General features: G+C 49.0%; 1 protein-coding gene across 2 annotated transcripts in view; it reads right to left on the bottom strand.

Moving 5' to 3' along the window:
* The window catches only part of LOC144120857 (NAD kinase-like), a 97455-nt gene extending 79899 nt beyond the window's left edge, over positions 1-17556 (bottom strand). The window contains exon 1 of one of the 2 annotated variants that reach the window (XM_077653623.1): positions 17492-17556. In XM_077653623.1, the coding sequence (XP_077509749.1) occupies positions 17492-17541 (50 nt within the window). In that variant the 5' untranslated portion in view covers positions 17542-17556. Of the gene's footprint in view, positions 1-10176; positions 10335-17491 lie in introns of those variants that run through there. The other variant, XM_077653624.1, reaches the window with a different exon arrangement.
* Positions 17557-17855: the final 299 nt, after the last annotated feature.

Below are 17855 nucleotides of genomic sequence, written 5' to 3' on the forward strand. Positions count from 1 at the left end.
AGGAACGCCCAGCGAAATGAAGCGGCGAAAGACTGACTTTGCAATTAGACAGCGAGTTCCACTCTGCCAGCTGTAGCTATCGCGTCACTCCAGGTTTAACAGGAGCTAAACCAACGCCAATTTTTTTCCCTTCTTGTCTTTCAGGTCCACCATTACGTCCGTCGCTGACAACAACTAGGCATGTAAAAAGACGAGACTATTTAGTAAACGATAAGCAAGATGACATACTTGATGGTCGCTAAGGGTCATGCTCAGATTCAGCAACTAGCGCCATCTGCTGCCCGTCAGTAACGGACACAGCGCGACTCAGTGGGGATGTTTTAAACATGTAATATTGAGAAAACCAGAGAGCCTCGAGAGGTTGTGCTCGAACATGGTGATTATCATGGCAGAAGTTTCCTCCTCGCTGCAATATCCAGCTTTTAAAATGATTCCTCTGTTCGCATAAACTATTTCCGGCGGCTATAAAAAAATCGTTTTGATGTACCAAACCTTCAAAATTCTCGGGTAGATTCGGAGTCTACACCATCACGCGGCACGTGGTGGCAGCAGTGCCAACTGTAAGCGTTTGTACAGATTTCCTGGGCTTGGATGAAGATGATTGCAAAAAGGACGGCAGTCAGTCAAGCGGGTGGATGAGATTAGGAAGTTTGCGGATATAAGATGGCTGTAGGAAGCTCAACGAAGAAAAGTCCTCATTGACCGCCTCCTCACAGTCCGACAACGCGACTCGCGGCATTAACACCCCCCCCCCCCCCCCCGCCCCTTTCCCCCGCACCCTCCTCCCTCGCGCCTTTCGCATCACCGCTTTTGTGCTTTGACCTCCTGCTCCCCTCCATGTATACTAAAGACGCTAGCTACTGCCCCCAGTCGCCCCTGAAGAAGGAGCCGAGTCGCCTCCGAAAAGTTGGGTTTTAAATTAAAGTTTCTGGTTGGAGATGTGCCAGAGTTTATTACAAGGGTTAACCGGAGAGATATTGGAGAGGTTTTCGCCCTGAAGTGGGCGTAAAAAGGTTGATGATGTTGATGGAGGAAAATCGACGTCAAGTCCTAGCCTGACGCCGCAATTCCATGTCTTGAAGCAGGCGTGAACATTGAACAATTCATTTGCTCCGTAACTGAACGAAACACTAAAGGTTTGTGTTCGTATTACGGCACGCTTTAGGCGGGCCGCTGCAACTTCCAGTGGTTATGCCTGAAACTGCGTGGTTCGAGTATGTAAGCTAGAGGTTTCATGAGCAGTTTTATCCTTGAGCCGATTAGACCGGTAGAAGAAGGTGACTTTACTTAATAGTAGGCATTATGAGAGATCCTACGTCCAAGGAGGTGTTTGTACCATTGTTTTAGTATTAGGGTTCTTGTAATGCTCGTTTTATTTTGGTAACCAAAATCAAATGGTCTGCGCAAGTTTTCGCAATAGACGGTCACACAGCACCGGAGGTGGGAAGAGGTCTTCCTTTCCGGATTTTGGCAATTAACTTTTTCGAAAAATATACCGCTCTTTCATCGAGCGTAACGAACATACGAACTGAACCCCCACGTTGTCGTCGTCATATAAACCTTTCGTTACAAAATACCACAGCGGCGTTAACGGAACGGAGACTCTGCCGACATCCCAGCAGACGCGCGCTCAGATCTTTCCGCGGGGCCGCGCTTAGCCGTGAACATCCCCGTAATCTCGTTCGCGCTAAACACCACGGCGACTGAACTCGGCTCTGGACCGCGAAGCGAAGCACCCGCTGCATTCTCCTTGCCGGGGAGGGCTGGCCGTTGTTGCGAGCTGCAGTGACGCTTTCCTTTGTCCATGATCATCGCACCTCGGAATGACCGAACTGGGCTACGGGGACGCCCGCGGAGCCAGACCGTCGCCGTGGGCTGGCTGACTTCATGGCCGGCTGCATTCGCCGTCATGCCCGCCGCCGGCAGCCACGGTGAGTCCCACCACCTCCGTTGTCTTCCATTGCCTGCACGGGCACCCTTAGCTCGCATGCCGCGGAGTCTTCGCTGCTGGAGGCCCGATTCTATCTGGAACTGACTAGTCAGACCGCTGCTCTGATCGGACTTGTGCCTTGGGGCTAGGATTACAAACGCGAAGCTTAAACGCATAGATAAGCAGCGTGATTAACAACGCTGCCACACGTTGTTTATGCTCTTGTCACAGGCCGAGGCTGTGAAACGGAGACTCACTGGACGCGCTCAGATTGTCAGATTCAGTCGTGAAACCGGCACTAGAGTCGGCTTGCTTGAACGTGAAACAGCCACTGTTGTAACTAGTGACGAGATCGCAGTTGTTAGGAAGAGGGAACGAGAGGTTAACTATAAGCTCCGCTTTTCGGAGTGTACAAAGAGTCACGAATGTCCTCACGCAATTGAAACATGTAATAAACTAATAAACGTTTATAACCGCTATGTGTACAGCCGTTAACCATATACTTCGAATTCAACAGTGTCTGTAGCTCGTGCAAGCCAGCCCTCGTCCCTGACGAGTTGCATAGCTCGATTCCGAAGTAGCTCAGTATTGGCCCAGTGCGATCGGACCGCCCGCTGCAAGTTTTGTTTAAAAGCGTCCAGCTCTGACAAAACACGCGATACATGTGAAGGACACTTTGTTCACTCATTGCTGGTTAACGTATGAAAGCTTGGGTATGGTCGTTCGTTAAGTCTTTAATAGCCTCACGAGTACTGGCTTTGGGAGTTGGTAAAGCATAAAGTCTGAGCATGCAGTTAGAGCGACTTTACCAGAAGAACTGGGCATGGCAGATTCATCTCGTGGGATCCAGGCTGTCATGCTGTGGATTTTTTTGAAGACTCCTGTACGTAATGGGGATGTTCGCCCTGGCTGAGTCAGAATTCCCAAGCAGTGCCCCATGTGTCCAGACTACGATTCGAGGGGGAACGTCCCCGAACAATCATTGCGTGGACGTCCTTAGGCTCGTTCCTTCATGCGATGTAGTCCGAAGCACCCGAAACCGCAGCTGGGTTGGTGAGCATTGATGGTCAGCTTGACCGCGAGTTGGTGGACATTTAGGGCCAACTGGCCAGCGGTCAAGAAGCGCGAGTTCGTTGAGGTCGCCGTAGTCCGATCCGGGCCCCGCAGACAGACTTCCTGAAGACAGCAAAGCGAGTGTCCCCATCTGTGCTTTAGTACACAGAGCGGCAAGCGGCCGAGAAATGTTGCCCACCCAAGCTAACAGCCCCTCAGAGGCCATTCATTGCAACAGCATTTGATCGACGACCACGGTGCGAGGCGTCGTGACGTGTGGAATGGAGCTGCTTGCACAAGAACCTAAAATGTTACTTCTGGCACCATGGCACCATCGAGTATAAGGTACGATAGAAGTCAGAGAGCCAGCTAACGATGTCCAGCTGCCGCGCATGGCAAGTAGAGAATTGGCGTTCTCCTGTTTGCCGTCACAGGATGTTTTAGGACAAAAGGTGCGGTTTGTCAACTTCGCAAGGTGATGCTTTGGGTGGCCGGCGAGAGGACACAGGCAGGATTTTTTAGGACAGCGCCGGTTCCGTGATGACGGAACGGCGAAGGATGTTTCCGGCTTTGACGTGAAAGTACATTCCTTGTTCTGGCTTGCTGTAACGGTGTAGCGTCTCTGACTTGCAAGCGCTGTGGCCGCACGGCTCACTACACCATACTTATTTCAAGAGTTCTTTGCCACTGGCTGTATTAATTTGCAGTACCTCAGTTCTATAAGAAGCGCACAGGAATAATACTGCCCGAACTGCCCGCTAATGCTATTGAGGACATGTAGTACGGCTCCTGTTGTTTTATTCAGTGGTAAAATAAAACGCAGCGAAGACGACCTCTCGCCAAGAGGGTTTAATTGTGCTTTTGTCTCGCGTTAATGTGTTGTTCGGACGACTTCGTCAATACATAACAAAGTGTACCACAGCATAACCAGGTCTGAGTTGAGCGCCACATGGCTGGGCATATTAGCACGGAACTATAAGACATGACACAAACACATCGCTTTTTAAACAAGCAAATCTAAAAAGGACCCTTCCGTAATATATAACATTTGTGGTCTGCTTTGATGTGTGGTCTGTGGTCTGTAACATTATCAACACAATTTGCCATAACGTCCTCCCGGAAGTGGCTTTAAGTAAGCGGCTACATAACGACGCACGCACATGCGCACACACACATGCACATACGCAAATGCGCGCACACACACAAACATGCACTCACACACACATGCACAAACACACACGCACAAACACACAGACACGCACACTCACACATACGCACATGCGCTCATGCACAGGCACACGCATATGCACACACATGCACACGCACACACACACACACATGCACGCACGCACACATGCACATACGCACATAAACGCACACACAGATGCACATGCGCGCATGCACACATAAACGCACCCACACACACACGCGCGCGCACATGCCCACGACAGGGCACTTCCAAAAACCGCCACAGATCCATGATGGTGCGAAACTTTGATCAAAATTGCACGAAGGCCGCTCATAACACAGTTCTGCTCAGCGTTTTTCTTCGGGCGCGTGTCTACACTGCGTCTATTTTCCCGAATACAGAGATATCACGCGGAACTGTGACCTTGTGCTCCGCTGACAGAGAGGCACGCCTCAGCGACCTCGACAGTTCACTTCGCTGACGGAGTGCGTCGCATGTGGAGGAGGAAAGAATAAATGTAAGCAATGTGTGCCCGTACGCTCTTCGTGTACACACCGCAGCGTGTACAGCCAACGTCGGCGCGCGAAACGTCCAGGAGCTGCGGCCCAGTGACGTCCGTCGCGGTCACGGGCACTCGCACGACAAGAGCGCGCTGGTGGAGAAGAAACTCGGGAGAGAAGAAAACACAGGCGTTGCCGCCTACGCTGCAGCCTCAGCACACACGTATACACGGTGTGCGCACGTATTCGCGTCACGCGTCGCGCATGCGCAGAATGTCTGCTTCCGCCTGGTGCACCGTTTCCACAAGGCACTCGGCTAACCCGTCACGCGACTTCAAAAGGAGTGCGACGTTAACTGCTCGCGCCACTTACCTTTGGAGAAGAGCCCACTGATGAGTCCAGGCGCTTTACGGCTGTTGTGCATACTGTAATTCCAACACGGTATTCACTGCACACTCTTTGCCTGGTTTTTATGAACCTACGGAGCTACGGAACGCCAGCAACATGCTCGAACACTGTGTTTAGAATACCTTTCTTTGTTTTTTTTGCGCTCCTCTAAATATGCTATGCAGAATCAGAACAGGAGGGCAAACTACTGTTCACAGCGGTCCGACGACAATGGGACGTTAGATACATGCGCCACCCTCCACTGTGCCACTCGCCTCCTTCGAACGTGTTGTTTGCCTGCGCGATAAAATAATCGACGATGTGAAGTGCATAGGCAGTCGCTACGCAAATGAGCGGTGCTTTTTGTCTTCATAATATCGAGTGTCACCTGGTTGAAATCGCTGCTAACGGCGGCACATTTCCGTGTATCTGTTTCTGAGGTCAGAAGTGCTGCAACGACTTCCACGCTGACTCCTCAGGTGACCGCGGAATACTAAACGCGTATGTTTTCACGTTCACGCTGTCCAACGTGCGCTGCTTTACTAAGCAAATAATTCGCGCGTTTCAAAGCAACACGTGGCGAATATCTGGCACAGTATGCACACGACTTTTGTTATGCTTCTACGAGCTACTGACTCCTTCACGTTTGGTTTATGGTTTATGGGGGTTTAACTTTCCAAAGCGACTCAGGCTATGAGGGACGTCGTAGTGAAGGGCTCCGGAGATTTGACCACTTGGGGTTATTTAACGTGCACTGACATCGCACAGTACACGGGCCTCTAGAATTTCGCCTCCATCGAAATTCGACCGCCGCGGCCGGGATCGAACCCGCGTCTTTCGGGCCGGCAGCCGAGTGCCATAACCACTCAGCCACCGCGACGGCCCCCTTCACGTTCGAGGGTGCGATTACATGTGCAGGCGAATTACTTAAGCAACAGTCGATGCAGTCTTAGGCTTGTCCCTCTCTTTGTTCTTGCTTGTTGAATAAAGTGCGGTGTTCTCGACTAGGCATGCTTCCATATGGAGAAATGTGTGTAGGTTTCAGTGGGTTCAAGAAATAGGATTATGAAACGTTTGGTTTTGCTTTAGGGGACTGTATACTCCCAAAGTGACTCAGGCTATGGGACACCGCCATGGATTTCGACCATCCATGGGATTGTTTAACGCGAAGTGACATCGCACGTACAGTGCAGGGGTCTCTAGCGTTTCGCCTCCATCAAAATGCGACCACCGCAGCGGGGATCGAACTCGCGTCTTCCGCATTTCGACGCACGCGAAATGTCAGAGGCCCGTGTACTGTGTGATGTCAGCGCACGTTAAACGGTCCCATGGATGGTCGAAATCCACAGCGGCGTCCCATAGCCTGAGTCGCTTTGGGACGTTAATCCTATAAAAGTAAGCCAAACGTTCAATAATCCTTTTTCCTGAACCCATTCAAACCTATGCCCATTTTTCAGTATTATTGTTGTTCGTTATACGTATGTGTTACGAAGCAGAAGCTAAGCCACAAAACGCGGCTGTAACAGTGCTCCACGCTCTTAGTGCATGTCATCTTCACTAGGAAAGTTGCGCGAGAACCATCGAAAACTTCGTGCAGGCCGCAATGTAGAGACTGCTCTTGGTTCAGAAGTGAACGGAAAGATTAGCCAACACTTGCCATGGTGGATACGCTAAGGCGTTCGGCTGCTGGGACCAAGGTCGCGGGTTTTGAAACTGGCCGCGGCGGCTTCATTTTAAATCACACCAAATGCAGAAAACATGTGCACACTAACTTTTCCGTGAATTTCCAACACACACCGAAAAAAGGAAGGAGTCGAAAGTAATCTACAGTTAACACCAAGGCTGGCTTCACAGGCTCAGAGCCCATATATCGTGGCATTGCCAAGTGAATGTCCTTCAATCAATTAATGTTTGAGCGCAAGCGTTTTGTTTCATTCAGCGATTTAACGTGCCATTGATTTCATGCTTTGCGTTCCATATTACTCTATATATTCCAATACATTATTTTTAAACTAAGCACGTGCGAAGAGCCCCCCCCCCCCCCCCAAAAAAAAAAAAAAACTCAACAGGACAGTTAAGACTGTGTAACGCGATGTTTTGGCGATGTATTCCTGGCGCACTGGTTTAGTGGTCAAGTGATGCACCCTTGCACTGGCAGGCGGCAGTTCCAGACAGAGCCACCGGTAGGAATTATGCTACCCAGGTAGGCCGTGACATTAACGCACCCACCGGTTACGCCGACGGCGACGAGAAAGCCAGGGACGGGCGTCTAACAGCTATCGCTGTAAAAAGTCATTTACAGTAGAGTTGCAGAACCTTCGAAACGAGAGCAAGGCAGCTCGCGGGGGCATCTCGGCGTTTTCTGCTTGAGCAAGAGCACGAGTCTTTTTTTTTTTCGCGAAGTGTGCCATTAGGCATAAACTTAAAAAACGGGAAGGAATGCGGGAGATATAAAGTTAAAAGAAGGAGTGAAGACCCGTTGCGCTGAGGTAGTCGCAGAGGTTGCTAATGAAACGGTTGTTCATAATCCACTTCACGTATTCACTTTCGCGGTTCCACCGCAGGCCCACCTCCCTGAGGAGCCGTTTTCTGATAGCAGCCGTCGCTGGTCACGTCCATAACCAGTGCCGCACATCACAGATGTGCGGTGCAGCGCCACAGTGAGGGACACACCGGAGAATCTCTGTTAGCAAACACGCTAAAAGGTATTTTTCATTGTACAGAGCGTACGTACAAATTTATGGAATGTGAAGTGCATTAAATGCACTGTGGCTATGTCCACAAGTCATCGAAGTCGGGCTACTTTGTTATCTCCCTATTTACAACAGGGTAAGCCTGGACTCCATAAATAACCGGCTTCCTGGTGAAATGTTATTCCTCGACACCTTTGAAGAAGTAGGACTGTCTGTTTCAAGTTGTTCCAGTTCCAGTGCTCCCGCTTGCAAAGTGTCAATGGCGCTTTTATCCGCGCTTCTGTCCATGTCATGCTGTCATCAGGCGGTTACTCTTAGAAGCCTTCGTGTGACTTAGGCAGGCACAAAATTGTACCTTGTTTTGTTTCTTGGAAAATAAACACATAGCGCAGAAAAGGGCTGTGCTCCGCGGCAACCGGCGTAGCACAATTGGAACAGTTTGGGCACAGTCAGTTCGAGCATGGTCTTGTGCCGAGTGATGGTGTTTGTGAGAATGCCCATCTTGTTGTTTAGTGCACAGTACAGCAACTCGTGGTTTTACCACCGGTTTGCACCTTGTTTGGAACGTTGCTTGACGTATCTAAGAAGTCAAAACCACCAGACTTTTGTGAGCACTAGCGCTGCCAACTTCTGTCGGGTTCTGCGCTGATGCCAAGTTCGTACCTGCAAGACGTCTTGTAGTTGGTTTTCCTTATGAATTGCGCAATCACCAGGGCAAAAATTGCATTTATAATTTTCTCCCAGCCGGCAGCTTATTCTCGCCTGTCAGAACATGACGTGCGGATGTTGTAGCGCAAAATGTCTATCTTTGTGAGAAAATAACGTTTGGTACCGCGCCACACGGAACCAAACCTCTCGCGTGATGGTGTGCCGGATATCAGGAGTCAGGAACTGCGGTGTGACTGTTGCATGCCAGACTGGAGTGAAAGCTGCCGGGCGACGTCCTCTCGCACGAAGGTTTTGATGTGAGCCAACAGGTCACAGCTCATATGGCGAGGTCGAAGATGGACTCGGCAGGCGCGGGAGGGCAACAGGCGCAAAGGCGTTGCTTGGGTGGCTCGTCGAAGCTCTGGCACAGATTATATACCGAAGCGACGGTATAGTGGAACTTTTCGCCAACAGCATGACAATGTGCTTGATCTTGTCGGCCTCAGTCATAGACCGGCCACCACGCTTACGCAGTTCAACCGCCGCGTCTTCAGCGTATAGCCGGCGATGGTTTCATCCGTATACGCTGAGCTTGGACGCGCAAGCGTTGCTCAGCACGCAGTTTCCGCACACCGGGAAGACCAAAAACTTCCGCAAACGTGGGTCCTGAAAACGGTCCAGGTTGGAATGTCGGCCTTAGGATTTCGAAGCCAAATGCTTTTGACGTCGCACAGACAAAAGATGACGTTGTTGAACTTCATGCGCTGATTGGCCCGCATGACCACCCACGGAAAAGTAATTCCCCGACACAGGGACGTACCCAGAGAGTGATCTGCCTGAACTACATGATTACACAAGACACATATTATCAAGAACATCCACTCCTCACCCCCAGCTCCCACACCAAGCCCACATGGTTCGATGCGTAATAAGATTTTTTCTCGTGAAACAGGCCGGTAGCAGGTACCCAGGCTCAGTATTTTTCCTCCATTTTTTTTACAGCGCTAGTGCCATTACCACAGTCCCCCCTTCCCCTGCCCCGTTCCAACGTAGGGAATTACCAGTGTACGAACACTCGTAGCAAAAAGACACCTTCCGGCTTGCGGGCACGCCAACTCCTAACCTTGTCTGCGTCCTCCGGCGAAGACCAACGCGGGCAATGAAATTCGAACTGGAGTTCCTAACCCGGGCCGCGATACAGAGTACACCTCTTTTCAGCCGTGAATCTGGACAGTCATTCATAGGATGCTGCGGCAGTTTGTGTTTAATCGCTGACAATTCAGTGCTGGCAGCACTAATGCCTGGGGTCATCGTTGTGTCAATCCTTTCTTGCACCAACCAGCGCTCGTCCTCGTCGTGCCCTGAGGTTAAGCGGCTGTAATTTTTAATCATTTTTTCCAACCTTGAGAAATACTGTTTTGAAACCGACACTTTTTCAAACAGAGCTTCAAATAATATTTAGGCGTCACCGGCTTCAGTCCTGAACTCCTGTCTTTAGGTCACTGTTCTGCTTTAGTCCTCAAATTGTATGTTACTGCTACCGTGGATGCGTTCAGATCGCCTTAGTTACCCATGAACCCTAAGTCTCGGGTATATAAATTCTCAGCATTACCGAGAGCACCACCTTCCAGCACACCTCGAAAGCATTCAGACCGGCCAGGACGCGAACGCAAGGGATTTCACTTACAACACACGACCCCCAATCCTGCTGGAGGAAGAAGTTGCCAAAAAGCTGCAATCTAGAGAAGAATAAAACCCTCAAATGAGTCAACGTACGTGCTCGGGACATCGTTGTCTCCAGGCGGGCTTTCACCTTTTGCGACTCTTGCGCTATCCCACCGGTGAGGAAAGAGACATGTAACTGCGGCGGTCTACGGCACAGTCCGCGGAGCTTCGGCTGCTCGAGTAGCGCCCATTGCTCCTCCGTTCAGTAATATTTCCTCCTTCTTTCGCGATGCGCGCGACGTCAGAAGCCTCGCTCTCGCGGTGGTTCATGTACCGCGCTTTGCGTAACGAACCTCTCCGGCTGATTAGCACGTGTTTCCTCCTCTCTATCGCTCCAGCTCTTCGGACGGGCTTCCCGCTAGGTCTTCCGCTCGAAGACGGCATTTCATGACGTAGCGCAAGGCGCGATCGAGGCGCTCGTCCTGGAAGCAAACGAAGGAGGCAGTGAAAGCAAAGAAAGGAAGAAATGCATGCAAGGCCATGAGAGGTGTTCTGACGTGCAGCGGTGCCTGCCGGGGACTCGAGGAAGTAATTTGCCATGCGGTTCCTCACGTCCCCGGTGACGCACTTGCACGGCCACTGTCGAGCTCGTTGCTATGCATGAGTGAGATGCGAGCGCCTTGAATTTCAACGAACAATGTTGTGGCAGCAGTGGTAATACCTGCGGACAGATGGCGCGCATGCAAATCCAAAAGCCGTTATACGTCATTTGTCAAGGGCAAAAGGACTTTTCGTATAAAAAGGATGTCATATACGAAACTGTTTCACTCGTCAAGTGATGTAGTCAACCATGACTTCCGACTGAACAGCAGGTGTGCTGGACCTCTTTGCGAACACGCTGAGTGGTGGACATCTGTGTGCCACATATACCGCGTGTTTCAGGGAAGCCCGTCACTAAAATTCAAAGATCGTCTTTTTGAGGGAAAAAGATGGGTTTTTTTCCAAGTAACGCCAGTGGTGGCGGACGTCAGAAAACAGTTGGATTATGTTAACTATACTCCGTTTCATACATCAGGTGCAACGCGGTGAAAGGTACGGAAGTAGTGCGGACGGGAAAATGAAGGGAGGTGTGTTACTCCGCGCTTGTTCTGTGCCCCATTGGTCTATGGCACAAAAAAGTGACAGCGTTTTGTCAGCAATAACAGTGCATTTAATCAAGATCATGACAAATGTGTCACGTGGTAAGCCTACAGGGAAAGCATTTACTACGTTTCGCTCACCACAAATAACGCACTACTTTTTGGTCGCGGACGCAGGCAGCGCAAGGAAGAGCGCTACCTTTTGACAGCGTTGCACATGATGTTTGAAACGGAGTATAGTAAGCTGGCCCTTCGTGGGCTGCCCACAGATAACTCCGACCGGTCCCATTTAGAACCGAGAAGTAAGACCTAGTGGCCCACAATCGTTCCGCATTGTCCAATATGGGCATCCCCTAAGGACGAACGTCTGTATTTCATCTCGGCTAACCATTCTAATAAAGATATAGGTCCGATGAAGGTTCTACAGGGGCTAACCCAATTTGGGCTTGCCCACATGTTCCCTACAGGAAGCTGATGGCGGTACTTTGGGGGCTGCCCCAGCTGCAGTTTCCGCCGTAGGACCTGCAGGGGACAAACATCGTGCTCTAGTTTTACAGCGAAACAATTATACGTTTGGTTTTGCCACATAGCCGTGAATTCCACTCTGAGCGTCACCCGTAAAGCCTCAATGCTTAGGATTAATATATCTGAAATAATTGAATTAATTTAGTTCACTTCATTGACCAACGCCAATCGACCTTGTCAAGTGGCAAAGTGAAAAGAGGAAAATCTCCCTTTCCCTTTTTAGGGGGGAAGAGGGAGAGCGAGTGCGACAAGGAAGAAAGAACGTGGGAGGCGATGGATGGCCAGGTCCGATTTCGCTAATTCGCATTGGCACGGGTAGGCTTCTCTTGCTGCTGACGATGCGGATTCCGTGGCGAAATGCAGAGCTAAATGGCTAAACGAAAGATATGACAGCTATCGCTGATTAATGAACAAAGCTGTTAAGCTTAGCTCTACAAGTTCTTCGCCTATGCCATTCCGATCTGAGCATTCCACCCGATATTTTCTTGTAAGAACTAAGGCAATGTGGACAATGTGGGCTGCCCATATTGAGGCGATATTGGGAATAATGTAGGTAGCCCACATTGTCCCGACTGCGTTGGGCGTAATGCGGACAGTATACATTTGCATGAAGTGCTGCTGCTGCTGCTGCTGTAGCTGATAGGAAGAAAGAAAAGGAAAGTGCACGGGCCTGCCTACTGGCTCAAGCCAAGCCACGCTCGCTGCCGCGTGCTGAAAGTAGGAGAGTGAAAGGATAGAAGACCAAAGATAGAAAGAAAAGGCGCGCGTTAATATGCCCAGGGCTGATCCCGGAGGCAGTGCAATACCGGGCCGATCCGTGTCAGAGTGCTTCAAGCCAAGCACTCCGCCATTATCCAAAAATAAGTTTAATATCTTCGGTCCAAGAACCCACAGCAAATATTAAATCAGGTATAAGATACCAGGAAGTCAGTCTGTCTGTTGTTGCCAGGAAGAAATAAAAGGAAACTGCACAGGCCTGCTCACTGGCTCAAGCCGAGCCACAATCGCTACCACGTGCAGAAGGTAGGAGAGTTGAAAGATAGGATAGAAAGACAGGATAGTAAAGACGCACTAAAGACAAGGCCGATCCCGGAGGCAGTGCAATACCGGCCAACCGGTGGCGGGAGTGAAGGATCCTTCAAACATACCAGGAAGTTCGGAGCGCCGCAGGCAGTCCAGTGCATCTTGATAAGGCGGCACAGTTATTCATTCGTATGGTCTTAACATTTTGCACAATTTACGCGAGTTCGAGAGCCAAAAACATGCCATTTTTTTAATTCGAGTAAAGACGCTTGAAATTATTGTAAAAAATCACGTATAAGGTTAACTTACGAGCAAATGTAATACATATTAGCGAATTGCAAAAATGCGGACATGCTGATGTGTTCCGCCTCGCTACGGCCGATGTAAGTGAGAGCGACTGCAGAATTGCATCGGCGGCCCTGTTTGGGCTTGCAACGCTTTTTCCCGCACAGAGCCCGCATTGACCTTTCATCTGCCGTGAAGTACCCGACAAGGGAGCGATGTGCGAAGCATGCGGGTATGCGCGCTTACCAGCCCCACCACGGCCGATGTGGGACCTACAACGATTTTTAGTTTGCAGTTCAATTTGGATGTCAGTGCACGTTAAAGATCCGCAGGTGGCCTAAATTATTCCGGAGCCCTTTACTACGGCACCTCTTTCTTCTTTCACTCCCACCTTTATCCCTTCCCTTACGGCGCGGTTCAGGTGTCCGCCGATATATGAGACAGATACTGTGCTATTTCCTTTCCCCCAAAACCAATTATTATTATTATTATTATTATTATTATTATTATTATTATTATTATTATTATTATTATTATTATTATTATTATTATTATTATTATTATTATTATTATTATTATTAATATTATTATTATTATTATCAGTTCAATTTGGGCTTGCCGCACTTTTTGCAGCATTGAGCCCACAGTTCGCCCCATGAAGCCAACGGATGTCCGACGTAGGCTGGATGTAGGAATGTATGAAGCAGGCCAGCTTACAACAACACCACGTGCATCACAAGGGGGGCCACTGCTGACCTTTACTTCATGTCTGTAAACAAAGCTTACTTTGTTTTACTAATTTTTCCGCCACAGATTGGCACGCGACATGGATCGTCCCTTCGGCACCGTGCAAGCAGAGTGCTCAAAACGTGTACGTAGTTCGTTTCACGTTCGTTTGTCTGCGCGACTACTACAATCGCCTCTACGCGCTTCGGAAGTGTGACCATGGTGCGCCATCTGCGGGCGTTCACGAGAGCTGCTCTATGCAGGTTATAACATAACGTAAACAAAAACCCGAGGCAAGAGAGACAAGTGGGGAGAGCATGCAGCGGAACGCGTGCTACGTCAGAGAACGCGTTTGAAAGAGAGGCGCAGCTGTCCGCGGTACGTCGTTTGCACAGGAGAGGCCGCTGGTTGTCTGTTAGGGTTGGGCAAGTAGCAGACAGCAACATGATTGGTCAACCGTTCAGGCCAGGCCGCCAACTTTACTTGGACGATCAGGCCCATCTTTTACTGCTGGATGAATGTGTAAAAGGGAGGGGTGTGGCATCATGCGGATCACTTTTCTTAAGAGGCAATGGCAAGATGTATAAGCACAAAAAATTTACATTGATGCACACAAGCTTGTGTGTGGCCCTTGTGGCGGCGCTTCTCAAGTTTGATCTCGTTAAGAAGCGCAGCCGAAAGCTGGAGAGTACAGACCCTCTTCATTGCGACGTTGGACTATAACGAGGCCATATGCTTTTGACGCCACAACAGTTACCTAGTCTTTTTAATCATCATCATCATAATGAGCCTTACTACACCAAATGCAGGGCTAAGGCCTCTCCCATGTCTCTCCAATTAACCCTGCTTCTTGCCAGCTGCGCCAACCCTCTGCCTGCAAACTTCTTAATATCGTCCACCCACCTGAACTTCTGCAGCCCCCGCAACGCTTGCCTTCTCTTGGAAACCACTCCGTTACCCTTAAGGACCAGCGGTTGGTTGTCTTGCCTTCGCATCACATGCCCTGCCCAAGACCATTTCTTCCTCTTGATTTCGACTAGGGTGTCATTAACCCGCGTTTGTTCCCTCAGCCACTCTGCCCGCTTCCGGTGTGTTGGCAAGGAAGGGCCACTTTCATCTAAGCAAATAACTGCATGTGTGAAGAGTGTCGATACCTTCACTTCTTTTCTTCCGAAGAAATTTCAAGAAATGCATTGTGAAAACAGGATCTCCGCCTCACCCCTACCAACCAGCCCTCCAAAAGTACCCATTAATTCACCCCAATTCGGCAGGTACTCTACGAAACCTGTCAACACCCATTTCACGTATGTCTATGTTCTTGGCTGATACTTGGGAAGGGACACCACGTCATGTTACTAAAGACGAGAAACAAAACGTATATTAAAGAATAGCCAGCAAACAGATATTGTTACGGCTTCCGTATTGCGTACTGTTCCAGATACTCTGACATTATAGTCAGTTTTGCTTCTCTGACGGTATGCAAGTGTGTGCAATGTATATACAACAAAAACTAGCTGTAGTATGAACCTTAGAGCAAATCACATACGAAAAACAATGTTATCGATCTTGGGCCCTTTTTTGAGCAGTACAGAGTTAATTAAGCTGCAAGATATCAGCTTGCCAAAATAAATGGCAGATTAAAACCTTCCCGTCACTAAGCTGCAGAGCTGGATTGATGCCTATCCCATTGCAGCTCTTTTACTACATCTATACGTGATTGAACTCGAGCTGCTCGTAACTTTGCCAAGTTTAATACCGCTGTACATGTTACGTTTACGCTGACATGCATCTTCTCATTTCTCGGTTCTGCGGCGTCGTTGGCGTAAGACTGCACTACGCTGATCGGTCAGTATGCAATGACGTCAAGAATGGCGTCACTGCAAATATTCGTGCAACGCGCCACGCTGGAATGTCGAGCAAGCTGACGTCACGAACGACTGTATATAATGATATCACGCGGACTGTACCAGGGAAGAAGAGAAATATTAAAGAATAAACAAAATATTACATTCGCCATAGGAAACAGCTGTCGCTGAATCTGGCGTTACAAAGTGGCAACCGTTCTACGGGTCTTTTTTGTGTCTAGTTTCGGCCCACAGTCATTCTATGTCAGCTCCGGCTTATCGCATCGCACTGCACAAAACTCTCGCTAAGTTGCAGTTGACCTCAAGAAGCTTATGCCAATCCCAACGACGCTTAGCATTTCTCTGCAAAGTGCGGTAGAGAATTATGCGAACTACTGTCTCCGTGAAATAAGGAGTATGACTATATAATGAGGCACGTGATAATGTCCCTTCGGAATAAAGTGGGTGTTAGTATTAACAAACATATGGCACAGAATAATGACTTTAAAAATATCCGTGTTATACTCTGTGGCTTTCTCATAAAAATTGCTAAAAATCACCTCTAGAGTTTTTGCCCAATTTTTTTTCTAAGATTGCTGTTTCAGCCCTCGGCACTTGAGCCTATCAATAACCGATATCTTCTTGAGCTCATTCATTCTTAATACCCTCCCAGAATCCACATGGTCTTGCCACAAGTTTTTCAGGATGTTTATCGGTATTAAATTCCACTTTCACGAGAGAGCCCACCGAAATTATTCGCATAAATCTCTTCTAGATGAACAAAAAATAAGAGCACACTGGATGAGAGTAAGCTCAGCCAAGATTCCTTCTGCGGGACCGGTGGCTGGGGGAACAAAGTAACAAACCGAAAAACCAGTGCGCGTGGATGTTGCAGCAGCTGCCTTGACAAAGTCCTATGGGTGACGCGGAGGACTCTCATCGCAATCGCGCTCGCGAGGCTCGCGCAGTCGACGATATCCAGTTGTGCTCGCTATAAAAAGCAGCAGTAAAGGGCACACACCCAGAATAAGTCTAGCTAATGATTTCCCAAACTTATGTGAAATGTGAAACTTAAAATCAAAACTGCAGGGCACTATTATCTCTACAGAACGGTTTATGGTTTTATGGGGTTTAACGTCCCAAAGCGACTCAGGCTATGAGGGGCGCCGTAGTGGAGGGCTCCGGAAATTTCGACCACCTGGGGTTCTTTAACGTGCATTGACATTACACAGTACACGGGCCTCTAGAATTTCGCCTCTATCGAAATTCGACCGCCGCGGCCGGGATCGAACCCGCGTCTTTCGGGCCGGCAGCCGAGCGCCATAACCACTCAGCCACCGCGGCGGCCCCTCTACACAACGGTCCGGATAATTAAGGACATCCTTTCTGCGTTCGCTGGTCGGATTAAACTGGTAATGAGGAGCCGTCATTTACCAACGGTCAACATTTCACACTTGAAGCACGCTCCAAGGCACGACTCACATGGGAAAAAAAAACAGAGATAAGCACGGGTTTTCATATTAGTTCATGTCTGACAAACTCGCCATGGTTCCGATTATTCTTCAATCATTTAGAGCAAAGTTTTTTTCGAGAGGTCAAGGCCTTAAAACAATTCAATATTGAGTACTTGCGGAATCATAGCGTGTAATGAACTTAACTAAAAAAAATTCTTGCGTATTGGATACATGGTATCTTTCCGCACTTAAAGAGGAGGACCATTACGTTGGAATTAGGCAACAACGCCGGAAGAAAAATTCCAGAAGAAAAAAAGTAGAAGCCCAGACGAGCGACATTCTTGGAACCATCTCTGCACTATGGTTACACTACGTTCCACGTGTTTTGTAGTATGCAAAGCAGAAAGAAAATAGCGCTTAGCCCACTCACCCGCACCGATCTTCTGAGTTTCGCTTCGAAACGCTCCTGTCGGTACTCATTTAACCCATACAATAAAGATGGAGCATACAGGTACTATATGTCTCTAATAACAAGAATACAAAGAACGCCTCTTTCTCTATGTCTGCTGACACCCATGGCCAGCCTTTAAAACGCCCCTTGTAACACTGTACACACAGCTGTAACAACGAGGCAATGCTATCAAGGCTGTTCGCTGTTATCATCTCGCACTGCCGACGATTGCAGCGTTATCTGCGAACTGCTGCTGTCTTAACTGCCGCAGGCAACTGAAAATAGTTCAGTTATAGTGGGCAGTAAAATATCATATTTTCCGGAATAGAGTCCGCGTTAGAAC

Source organism: Amblyomma americanum, chromosome 2, assembly GCF_052857255.1.
Source record: "Amblyomma americanum isolate KBUSLIRL-KWMA chromosome 2, ASM5285725v1, whole genome shotgun sequence".
Lineage (NCBI taxonomy): Eukaryota > Metazoa > Arthropoda > Arachnida > Ixodida > Ixodidae > Amblyomma > Amblyomma americanum.